This window comes from Rhinolophus sinicus, chromosome 2, assembly GCF_057876585.1.
Source record: "Rhinolophus sinicus isolate RSI-liver-muscle chromosome 2, RSI-T2T, whole genome shotgun sequence".
Classification (NCBI taxonomy): Eukaryota; Metazoa; Chordata; class Mammalia; order Chiroptera; family Rhinolophidae; genus Rhinolophus; species Rhinolophus sinicus.
In genome coordinates, this window is record NC_142502.1 from 63,501,162 (window position 1) to 63,514,524 (window position 13,363).

The window sequence follows — 13,363 nt, forward strand, 5'->3', positions numbered from 1 at the left end:
ATTCAGTGTATTTGTACATAAACAACTTATTTAATTCCATGGTAGAGTGTATCTGAATGCCAAACAATAAGTTCTAAATTATTTACTTAAAACTGAACACTTGCTGAGAAAAATATCCTAAGACACACGTGACTGATACACTGAAGCAGAAATTACATGATAAAAATGTTAGTTGCAATGTGACACATAGGACAAGACACTTTCATTTCAACAGTTATTAAGTATCTATTATATGTAAGACATAATAAAATCCTATGGTATTAAGATGAATCCTACCCTCAAGAATTTTGCACTTGATGTACATTTTAATGTTTAATATTAAATAGGAAAGTTGATTTCTCTGCCTAACTACAGTTTATTTCACACGCTCCTAAAATTTGAGGCTAATCCTCTTTAATGTATCTCCTATAGAAAAACATAAGGCCAAAAGATATTTTAAGAACTGGGGCTAGAGAAAAAGACAACTATACCTTTTGAAACTAGCTAGCAGGAACATTCTTTTTAACCAATTAATCAAAATTTAACTTGAAGCTACAATATATCCAGCACAATTTAGTGCTTGAAACAAAATTTAATGTTCTTGAAAATGCTCCAAACCAACTAAGTGCAAAATTGTGGTGTGTTCATATAAGTTGAATAAAAGCACTAAAGAAAAGAGACAAAGCGTGTGTTTCAGCTCTAGAAGGAAAAGCATGTGCTTTGGAATAAAGAACCTGGGTTCAGTTCAAGTAACTACTCTGTGATTATTAGCTGTGTAAGTATGGGCAGATGAATATTTTAGAGTATGAGCCTCAGTTTCCTCACCTTTAAAATGGGAAAAATATACCTACTCCCACAAAGTTTTCACAAGAGTTAGATATGTTAAAATTATTATAAAGCATATTGCAGATTTTCAGCAATTAGTTAAAACTGTTTCTAAATACAAATGAGGGTATTTTCTTTTGTCTTCCCTTACTGCTCTGACAGTCCTAATTATTTCATTTTAAAGAACAGTGCAATATTCAACCAATCTAGCTAAATGTATACTTCTATATTCTTTTAGGAAACATTTATTGAGCATCTACTATATGCAAGACACTAGTGTTAATAACAGCAGCAATTAATATTTGTCATTATTTAGATGTTTTAAAGTTTAACCAAATAATTTATTAATAATAAAGCAAACGGACTTAAAATATCCCTATATTAAAACTAATACGTAAATATTCTCACCTGCACCAGTGTCTGAAATTGTTCCCATTGTTTATCTGATAACTCAACAGGCAGACACAGTAAAAGTTCAACACAGCTTCTAAAAAACAAAAAGTTGGTAAGGATACAGATAATTATTAAAATTTGAAGTAAAATATAACGAATAATTCTAATATCAGTAGACTCCCCGTAAACAATCCACTTAAAATCAAACTATCATAGGATCTGAGATAAAAAGTTAAAACAAAAAAGCTAAATCCAATCTTTTATTTACTCAAAGGTCTACTCACAATGCCAAGCGTTCCAGAACCAATGCTACATTTTCACATTCAGAGGTAAGATAAGGTCGGGCTTTAACATAACTTTGGATAGCCACTGTGTATACCTCCAATAAAGGTAAGGGATCTTCTGAAGTTTTCCATTTCTCTGCATATTCAAGGAGTGTCTGTTTTGGAAGGAATAACAAAAAGTACTCAACGTAAATCAAAATACACACTGACTAATCAAGTGGTTTTCTTTCCTCCCTGAGAAATTTGAAAAATAGCATTTTTTATTTATAAAAACAAAAATTAGTTTATACTGATTACAATATTCCAAGAAATAAAGCCATAGTCTTATTTGCAGCAGTTCTCTACAGGAGAAAAAATTAGTGTTAACTCATCCAATAATAGCATCATTTCAAATAATGTCCTCTCTTCCCTAGTCAAATACCACCTTTCACACAAACATTTCTAAGATGTAAATTATTTTTTTAAAAAAAAGATACCCGAGCAAGTAATACTTGACCAGACATGCAATGAAGCATTTCAAAGAATATTCATGTTTTCTATTTTTTGTTTAAGGAGTATAAAAATCAACACATAACAATAAATGGATCACATATGGTCAGAAAAGACATGTAACTTTTCAGTTATTAAAAAAAATTGTAATGCATAACATTACTGTCTTTTATGACAAGCTTTAGCATTTAAAATATCATCTAAAGACGTTCACCATACATAAATCAATATTAAAGATACTAGAGAATGATTATAAGGCCAAATGATTTTTGTAATAAAGTGGTTATTCATTAAATTAAAAAAACTCATCCCTCAGTGAAGCAAAGATTTCAAATTCACCTTATCAGAATGACTGAAAAGAAAAAAAAAATGCTGTTTATCCTATAGAGATGAAAGAAACTGGCTACATTAGTTAAACACCCATACGTTAAGACTCTACAACTATTAAAATTGTGCGTCACTAAAGACTATCTAAAAGTTTCTGCAATTATGCTAAATGAAATAGGACTCAAATGTTTTTTATAACACAGAAGACTGCCACAATTGGTCTTCTTCTCATCTCATCACATGTGGAAATTCAGGTGTCATTTCCTAGAAAAAAAGGTGTCTTAAAGAAAAACTCCATGACAGCTTTTATCCTCTGGCATACAGAAGCAGCTTAAAAAAAAAAAAAAAATGTAAACAGGTAGGAAGGTAGAAAGGAAGGTAGGAAAGAAGGAAAAGGAAAGGCATTCATTCTATTCTACTACCAAACACTCAAAAGAAAACACGTGCGGCCTTGTCCTCTCTACTAACCTCTAACTAACAGAAGTAGTAAGTGACCACAGAGCATCAGAAAGGAGTAACATAACGACGACTCACTTTCTGAATAGTCATATATTCATAGGCCCTGACCCTCTCCAGGTCGGACAGAAGTGCAGGTGACATGGAGACCCTGTACTTGCAATTGGCATCTGAAGTGAGGGCCATCGTGTGGCACTGAACCCTTTATCCTGTGGAGTCAGACAGTAACTCTAGGTAGTGTCAGAATTGAACTGAATTGTAGGACACTTATTTGGTGTGGAGAGTTAAAGAAGTGGTATTGGAGAAGACACCATGTATTTTGTGTCAGCATTAAAAAAAAAATCTCTCAACAGGACTTACAAAAATCTAAACAAAACCTACCATTTATATAGGAAAATCTGCATTCTGGGATTCTTTTGTGATTTTCCCTCTATGTCTAGGAATAAAACTGAGTATGATATTCTGTGTCTAAAGAATGTTATGTATGCAAATGTTGATGGTTGGTTTTAATGTTTTCCATGGGTATTTTATGATGATGTGACAGAAGATAACCTCACTCACATCTACGAGAATTTCAGAATTAACACCAACTATGCATATAATTCTTACTTTAGCTACATAGCATCCATCTTTCTACACAAAGTTATTAAAATATTTTCCTTTTTTCTGGAAAAACAAGTTTATATACCCGGGAATTTCATACCAGGCAAATGCTCCCTCAGATGAAAAACATTTTTAAATTTAATTCTAATATGTAATCAAAGATGAGCCCTTTTGGTATCAGAGTCTGACTTGATGAGAAAAATGAATGACAAACCACAGAACGTTAGAACCAGAAAGTACCTTAAAAATTACCTCTCTTCACTTCATTTTACAGCTGAGTAAAGAGGGAGACAAAGCAGATTCTGGGGAAAAGGAGACCATTTACATGGCTATTTAATAGTCTGGGAATAATATACCTAGGGAGAGGGTAGAAGAGGATGACAGCAGATTACAAGAGATAGTACCAAAAAGAAAACGGATGTCATGTTCATACTGATCACATATAGGAGAATAAGTTTAAAAGTTGGGTTTAAAAGCAAGTATCTCTCTCTATAAGGCTATGAGAGTCCATATTCATAGCCAGTAAGTACATTGATAGTAGAACTTTCCTAGTTTCTCGAGACCCTAAGAGCAGCAGAGCCCCTGGGAAACTGGAAGCATCCCCAGTGTCACTGGTTAACTATGCTTTCTTCAATTAAAAGAGTTACTTATTTGTATCTACTGCCTTAATCTACACAAGGGCTTTCATGTGGGAATCTCACAATGATCAGACTCATATTCTTTTCCCAGAATTATGAAGATCATTTAATTCTGTTTTATAGAGGAGTAATTAAAGGGTCCAGTGACCTGTACAATATTAATACAACTGGCAATTAGCAAAGCCAGGCAGCCCGACTCTCTGCGAAACATTCTGTCCATTACAAACACTATTTGTGGTAATGTAACAGAACTATAAATCTGTGGAATTACTTTATCATTACAAAATGCCTTTTACCTATATTATTTCGATTTTTCCCCGTAACTTCATGAGGTTTAAATACTATTTATCCAATTTCCCAGACACAATAGAATTAAATAACTTGACTTCTTTATCTGTTAAGATCATTTTAGCTGAAAGTAAGAAAATCCAACTCAAAGCAGCATGAACAATAAGAAAGGTTTCTCACATCAGGATATTACAGGAAGGGCTGTAATTGGTTAGTTCAGTAGCTCAACAATGTCTTCAAGGCCCCAGCCACCTATGTCTTCACTCTGCCATCCCGAACCAACCCCCAGGTCTCACAGTGAAGCATCCTCTTAGCCAGGCTCAGTAACAATCAGAAGAAGAGATGAGACCATCTCTTCGTGTGCATCTCTTTTAAGAACAAGGAAACCTTTCCCAGAAACCCCCAACTCAATTCTGCTCAGGTCTCAATGGCCAGAACTGCATCACATACCTACGTCAAAAATCACATAGCCATAATGGAACCCCACTGCTGACTTTTAAACAAATCAGATTCCACTCTCCAAGTCCGGAGATAGGGCCTACTTCTCTGAAGCACAAAGCCAGGTATGGAAAGAAAAATGTGTGAACAAAATCAGGGTTCTGGGTTCTATTAAGGAAGTGGGGGAGGGGCCAAAGTCTCACACTAGTTGTCTCATCAGTGGTTTTTATTCCCACATGCCTTCAAGAATAAATAAGAGAATGTATGTATGTATGTGTGTGTGAATGTGTGTATATGTGTATGTACATTTATATTTATATACACATACACATATAAAGATAAAATTATGATCTGGTTTGGGGAATGGTATAGAGAACAAGAAATAGGGAAAGAAACCTAAGTCTTCCAACAAGGAATCAGATCACTTTCATTAATGAGTAAACTATAAACTAAGCATGGTAAGAAAATTGAACATTATGTATGTGAAGAATAATTGATGGAACTAAGGATGCTTAATCTGGATAACAAGTAACATTTACAGACTATGTACTATATCCTAGGCACTGTTCTGCAAGCTTTATGTGTATCACCTCTTAGTAATTAGGTAAGTTATAATAATATACTTCTTTTTAAAATGGACAAATTGAGGCATTAAGAGGTTAAAGTAACAAACCCCAAGATCACAGAGCTACTTAAGAGGCAGAGAGAAGATTCAAACCCAGACTTCACAGTTTAAGTTCTTAACTACTATGGAGAAATGGAAATTTGATTTCACAGCAAATTCACAAATCTGAAAACTCGTCACGTAAGAGTTAGTCTTATTCTGCGTGGCCTCACAGGAGAAAGTAGGTTAAAGTTTGAAGGAGATACATTTCTGCTTCCCATGAGGTAGATACATCAAACAATTAGAGTCAACCAAAAATAGAACAAGTTAGCCTCTTGGGACAGGAGGACTTAGCACTGAAGTTATTCACAGAAGCAAGGTAACTCAGAGTTCAGGATGCTGTAGAGGAGTCATATTTTGGAGACACATTTCATCAGACCAGAAGAAACTACACTAGTGTGTAATGTGAGTGTGTGGGGGAGGGGGACGCTCATATAGGTTTTGATGGATATGCATATTGTTTAAAATTATTTAATTAGTTTCTAATGTTTACAAATAATAAATTTTACATAAAACTTAGATTTCTGACTTTTCTTTTTTTAAATAATTTTGTAAAATTAGGCAACCCCTATTCCAGCATGGCCCCACATGGCTAGAGCTGAGTATGGATGAGCCCAGTTCCCTTCCAGAGACCAGGTGCAGGCTCTCTGGTTGCTAAAAGCCTCACCTACCTAGCTACCTCCTTCTGTAAGGTACCTACCGTGTTTCCCTGAAAATAATTAAGACTGGGTCTTATATTAATTTTTGCTCCAAAAGACGCATTAGTGCTTATGTTCAGGGGCTGTCCTCCTGAAAAATCATGCTAGGGCTTATTTCCCGGTTAGGTCTTATTTTCGGGGCAACACGGTATTGGACCTCTACAAGGTATTTGTCGTCACAGCCTCTGTTCTACAGTGTGGATTACAGAGGAAGCCCGAGATAGGAGAGAGAAATACAAACAAAAGTTAAAGGATCACACTCTAACGGGAGGGATCTCTAACGTCTTCATTATCATCCTTTTCTAAGAAGCCTTCTGACGTTTTCCCCAAACTGTACCCCACCTCCAATGAACTTTTAATACCACAGATGTACTGTATATCTGTTTATGGGCCTACCATCATACCTCATTTTTTTCTCTCCCTAAGGGCCAATTTTCACCCCCTTGGGAATGAAAAATGCATGTTTTAACATTTTGGCTCTTAAGCTGATTCCTCATTATCTAAATCAGCAGAGACTACAACATATACACTCTAGGGCAAAAGAGAGCATAAATTAACTTCCAGCAGCTTCCTTTAGTTTCTCTATGGATTATTAGGAGAGAAAACAAAAGAGGAATAAAACCAGAGGGTGTTAAATGTAATGACCATGAGGATTAAGTTACGTTACTGTCCTAAGTAAAAATAAAACTAGGAGAGTGTTGGGTATGTTTATACGGTTACACTCACGTTCCACTCCAATTTATCGCTACGACTCTCTAGAGTGGGAGAGCTCAAAAGTTTGGTCTCATGACCCTTTATTCTCTTAAAAATTACTGTGAATCCCAAAGAGTTTTCAATCTCTTCAGTATTTGTCTTAAAAGAGCAGGATTCTCATGATTATTTGTGCACTTCATCTACTGCTATATCGCACATCGTGTAACCTCTGAAACACTCCACTGTACAGGAGTGGAAGAAGGCAAATATCTTATAGTTTTGTCCGTTTGGACCCCCTGAAACTTTTGTAAATGTGTAATAGTCTTTAAAATTTCAAGTTATTAAAATTTATTTTAAAGTTTTTGTGACAAATTAGACATACATTTTGCACCTTGCTCTCTCCAGATCTCACTTAATAAAACAGTAACTTCTTTTTTTTTTTTTTTTAAGTGGCACAAACCCATAAGGACTAAGAAAATAGGAATGGTGGAAAAAGAAACAAAATTTTAACAATGAAAAGCACGTGGAAGATTGGCACTCTAAGTAGGCTTTACATAAAGACGTTAACTGCAGAAATCACCAAGGGCTCAAAAACTGGAAACACTAGGTGCCTCTGGAAATGGGGTAAATGTGGGGATAAGAATGAGAGGGTTGTGTATAGATAACACGACTTCTTTATCCATTCATCTATCGAAGGACACTTTGGTTGTTTCCATGTCTTGGCCACCGTAAATACAGCTGCAATGAACATTGGAATACTATTCCGCCATAAGAAAAGATGAACTAGTACAACATGGATGGATCTTGAGATTATAATGCTAAGCGAAATAAGTCAGGTAGAAAAAGTTGAGGACCGTATGGTTTCACTGATATATGGTACATAAAACTGAAAACAACAAAAGAACAAGAAAAACAAATGAAACAAAAAACTCATAGACACAGACAATAGTTTAGTGGTTACCAGAGGGTGAGGGGGGTGGTAGATGAGGGTAAAGGGGATCTAATATATGGTGATGGAAAGAGAACTGACTCTGGGTGGTGAACACACAATATGATATATGTAGAGGATGTATTACAGAAATGTATTACAGAAATACAAAAAAATGTATTTCTGTTTGTATTTTTGTATTTCTGTAATACATCATCTACAAATTGTACACCTGAAATCTATGTAACTTTACTAACAATTGTCACCCCAATAAACTGTAATTAAAAAAAAGAACGAGAGGATTGGTTCAAAGTCTATTTAAGCAGTTAAGCCCCCGATGTCCTCATCCCTCTCCACAGCGTGGTGACCCAAGCTAGCCACTACTCCTCTCTATCCCCAGAAGTTTATTCTGTAGAAAAGATGTTTTTTAAAAGGGAGGGGAGGGGTGGCTGTACACAATTGAGGGGAGGTATCTTACTTTTAACAGGATTTTAAGTCAACTTTACATACTGACTACAGAGACAGCTCCCTTATCAAGTCCTTTTTACCAAATCACTGCCAGAACGTCTGGAGTCCTTACTTAGCTGAGTCCTTCTCTGGGAAATCAAGAGAAAAGACTCAAAGACTCTGACATGAGCCTTCCCCAGGAAAGAAACCAACTAAGTCCCCTTACTGTGGAGACCATAATAACCCGCATTCATGGGCTTGGCGTTTTTCAGTAAATATCCCATGAAATGTGGATGCCTAAGGACCACGAGACATTTGAGGAAAGGATCTAATAGATGAGAGACCAAAACAAACAGGAAAAAGAAAAGAAAAGGAAGGAAGAAAAGGAAAAGAAACAAAAGGAAACTTGGAGTGAGCAGATACTATGCAGGAAGAAGACAAAATTCCAAGAAACTATCATTAACAACCTAAGAGGTGACAGAATGTATTAGATCTACGAACAAAAACACCACATCATAAAGGAATATTTATAGAAAAAAATACTTAAATTAAAAATATAATAGCAGACATGAAAACCTCAATTAAAAGTTGGAGGATAAACCGAGGAAATTTCCCCAGGAAGTGAAGTAAAAGGGATAGGAAAGAAAACTAGAAATGTGGAGACCAGTGCTGGAGGTCGCATAACTAAGAGTAATGCCAGTAAGTCAGAACAGAGGAATGGAGGGGAAGAAATCAAAGAACTAATTCAAGTGAATTCCTTAGAACTTAAGGACATGAATTTTAAGACTGGAAATACCCAGTGTGTGTCCAGCACAATTACTGAAAGTACACCTGTACCAAGGTAGTTCTTCATAAAATGTCAGTGCTCCAGGACAAAGAAAGGCTCAACATAAGCTTGAGGGAAGCAAAGAACAGCGTATGTCTCAACACAACACTGGAGTCAGAGGAAAATGAAGCACTGTGTTAGAACTGAGGGGAAATGATTTCCATCCAATTATCCTAAGTATTAGGACCAGAGTCATTTTCAGATAGGCAACTTGTCAAAAATTTCACCTTCTAGGCACATTTTTTTCAAGATGCTACTGAAGGGGGAACTTCACCAAAATGAGAAAATAAACCAGGAAAGGAATGCAAGTGGTATCTAGAAAAAAGGGAATCTAACCCAAGAGAGAGGTGCAAATATTTATACTGTAAGTTCTCATAGGCTTTAAAAACACACACACACACAAATGTGTTCCAACACAGTACAAGCAAAACATGAATTTCCCATTTGCTTATGTAAGATTTTTTTTCAGTGAGAAACAAACACTAGGTAAAAACAGAAAACTGAGCTGTGTAGGAATATGCAAAATACACAACTCACATATGTACCAGCTACCTCGGTTCACCAAGTGTGTTATGAGCCACACCCATTCACACATAGTGTTACAACTTCCTGTCCAATTTCAGAGAACTCTCCTTCCATCATCTGACAATAACTCATAAGCTGCATCCCTTCTGATACCCACTTCCACAAACTTCTAAACCTTTTCAAGGTAAAGTACCATGTTTATTTTAGTATTCAAGTATATCTTAACAACTAAATACGTGTAAAACTGCACCACTGTTTTTATAAGGTTCTCTGTGTTTGTGTGTGTGACTTATAAAGCTTTTGAGTGTTGTGCCTCTAACTCCATCGTTCCCATAAGCAGGGTGACTGCTAGGCACACATACGCTGCAATAATGCAAAACTGGCTGCATTAGAAAAGAGAAAATGAAAAAGAGTCATAGAGGGTATTATTGGGACTAATAGAAAAATTTGTATACGTATTCTAACTAAATAGTATTATTGTGTCAATGTTAAATTTTTTTAAAAAAAATATTTTATATTAGTTGCATGTGTACAGCATAGTGGTTAGACATTTAATTTTTTTAATTGGGGAATATTGGGGAACAGTGTGCTTCTCCAGGGCCCCTCAGCTCCAAGTAGTTGTCCTTCAATCTAGTTGTGGAGGGCGCAGCTCAGCTCCAAGTCCAGTCTCTGTTTTCAATCTTTAGTTGCAGGGGGAGCAGCCCACCATCCCATGAGGGAACTGGCAACCTTGTTGTTAAGAGCTCGCGCTCTAACCAACTGAGCCATCTGGCCGCCCATCCAGAAGCTCAGTGGCAGCTCGTTGTCTTCAATCTAGCTGTGGTGGGCACAGCTCACTGGCCCATGTGGGAATCGAACTGGCAACCCTGTTGTTGAGAGCTCACGCTCTAACCAACTGAGCCATCCGGCTGCCCCAATGTTAAATTTCGTGAGTGTGATGACTGTACCTTCGGCCTTATGCAATACATGCCAAGGGGGCAATGCCATGAGCTTGCTAACTCTCAAAGCATTCAGAGAAAAATCGAGAATTAAAGCATGAGACAATGTTCACAACTGGTGACTACTGTGACAGGTGTATGGGTGTTCACTGTATTATTCTTGTAACTTTTCTGTAACAAAAAGTTTGGGAAAGCAAAATATTGGTGATGGTAAGTGTGGTAGATTAAATTCTTCACTCCCTCTTGGATCCAGGCCCGTTTTCACATGACTGTGGAGTACTTAAAATGGTAGAGAATATTTTCCTACCCCGTGTATTTGTTTTGACCAAAAGAATGGAGCAGAGGTGGTGGTAGGCCAGCTCTGAGTTTAAGGATCTTGGTCCCTCTTATCAAAATGAGAGGCTATATCCAGATTAGTCTGCTCTCCCAGGAGGATGAGAAGTAGATGTCATTTCTGCTGCTCTAGCTGAGGCCAACCTGTATCAGTTCACATCCAGTCAGCCTCAAACTTGTGCATGACTTCAGACAAGATGGGCAAGACGCCCAGCCAATTGCCTCCTGAACTCTGATGAGTGAGCAATACATACTTACTGTTAGATGTCAGTAAGGTGTTTGTGGTTACTATGCAGAATTTTGGAAAACAACTGAGTGAAGTAGCCAACTTAAGTTAGACAAAGAACAGAATGAACTCAAAGTACAAAAATTTAAAAACAGTAAAAATAATAAAGAAAATAGAAAATAAAGATACAACAGAGAAAATCAACAAAACCATACATTGCTCATTTGAAAGACTAAAAAAATTCTTTGGCAAAATTGATCAAGAATAAAAGAGGAAATGTCATCCTAATAAATTTAATAAAAATTTTTTAAAAATTAAAGAGAAAGCACAAATAGAACTATAAACGAGAAAGGGACTACAACTATAAAAGCTATACAAACTTTAAAAAATCATAATACACTGAATAACCTTATCCCTTATTTGAAATAGCATAAGTCTTTTATTATTGACTTGTTTTTTAATAAAATAGCTTTAAAAATCTGAATGTAATGGTTAGTGTTTTAAAAGAAGTTACTAAAACTATATCAAGGGGAAAAAAATCCTTTACCCACTAAAGAAACCAAATTCATTTTTTTTAAAAAATCACCAGATGGTTTTTACTGGAATAGCCAGCAAACAATCCTTTAGGAAACAGATCATCTCTTTATTGCAGAAACTTTTGGAAGAAGGGGAAAAAGGGAGGGAGGAAAAGTTCCCCCATTCACTGTTTGAGGCTCCTATCAATTTGAAAACTGGACATATGTGGTGTCAGAAAGAAAAAGCACAGGCAAATCTCACTTATAAACAGATTTAAAAATCCCAAATGTTACCAAAACAAATTCTGCAATAAACTTCTAAAAATTTAAAAAATATGTTGAAATAATCACAAAGTTACAGAAAAGTTGAAAATACAGTACTATAGAGAAAAAATTTTCCCGAACCACTTGGGAGTTTGTTGTCAACCTGATGCCCCATTGCCTCCAAATATTTTCGTGTGTATTTCCTACAAACAAGCACCTCCTACATAACCAGATTATGACCCCAAGAATCAGGAAATAAATATTGATACGTTACTACCATTTAATCCTCAGATACCATTCAAGTATGCCAATTATTCCAATAATGCCTTTTACAGAAAAGGATACAATTCAGAACCATGTGTTGTATTTGGCTGTCATGTCCCTTAAGCCTCTTTAAGTCCTAAATTAATGACTCATTTAGGACTCTGACATTACCAAAGATTCCAGGCCAGTTATTTTGTAGAATGTCTCAGCTTGGTTTGGTATTTTCTCGTGACTATATTCATGCTATGCATTTTGGCAGGACTACCACAGACATGATGGTGATTTCTTCTCATTGTATCCTATCAAGTGGCACGCAGTTTCAATTTGTCCCATTTTATGGATGCTGTTCACTTTGATTGTTTGATTAAAGTAAGGTGTGCCCTCCTCACTCTGCATGGGCTCTGACTCAGCATGCTGGAATTGGCTGTCTCTAAGCAGCTCCCCCTTTTCCCTCTGCTTAGGCTCTGATATCCTGTGCCAGGCTGCCCCTCTGCTGAAAGGGTCCCTCCTCTTGCTCTGGCTCAGAAGCCCCACACCAGGCTGTTCCCTGCCCCCTCCATGGATGCCCTCCTCATCTCAGCTGGGCTCTACCACAGTCACCTCCCCCTGCTTACCCTAACTGGGCCCTGACTCCTGTCCCACAGGCTGCTATGCATGGGAATACCTCTGCCCAGTCTGGTCTTTGACACTCTGAGCCAACGCAGCTTCCCTGCCCCCCACCCCCAGATGCGTACATGTGCTCCACCCTACATTATGGATTAAGAACTGAATCACTCAGGAAGGAAACAAGAAGGGCTGCAGTGTAGTTTTAAATTGTATTTTGGACCCGGTAGGATTTATTCTAGCAATGAGAATAGTTTAAAATTAGAAAAATATATTTATGAATTGATCATAGTAACAGATTTAAAAGGGAAACTATATTATCTCAATAATTACCCAAAAAAGGACAAAATAAAAATGCAACACATTAATGGTAAAGAAAAAAAACAAAATCTTTTTGTAACAGTAAATAGAATGAAAATTCCTTAACTTGACGGAGGGTATTCAGTAAAACCCATAGCAAACCTCATACTTAAGGGTAAAATGTTAAAAGCATTTCCCTTTAAAGTGAGAAAAAAAACAAGAATGCCTGCTATCACTGCTTCTATTCAACACTGGAGAGCTAATCAGCACACTTAGAAAAAGAAATGAAAGTAATAAAGACTGAAAGGGAAAAACTAAAATGTCATTGTTATAAATGCATACAGAAGTCCAAGATAATTCAGTATAGTTGCAGGGTATCAAACCAATTCCAACAAAAAAATCAGTTCTATTCATAAGCA

At 36.4% G+C, this 13,363-nt stretch overlaps 1 protein-coding gene across 5 annotated transcripts in view; it reads right to left on the minus strand.

Annotated features, from left to right (window-relative positions):
- The window catches only part of ZNF292 (zinc finger protein 292), a 76,754-nt gene that overhangs the window by 36,519 nt on the left and 26,872 nt on the right, over positions 1–13,363 (minus strand). For 2 of the 5 annotated variants that reach the window (XM_074333268.2, XM_019743277.3), the window contains 2 exons: positions 1,482–1,636; positions 1,213–1,291 (listed from right to left, as the gene is read on the minus strand). In XM_074333268.2, coding sequence (XP_074189369.2) covers positions 1,213–1,291; positions 1,482–1,636 — 234 coding nt within the window. Of the gene's footprint in view, positions 1–1,212; positions 1,292–1,481; positions 1,637–13,363 lie in introns of those variants that run through there. The other 3 variants (XM_074333270.2, XM_019743278.3, XM_074333271.2) reach the window with 3 other exon arrangements.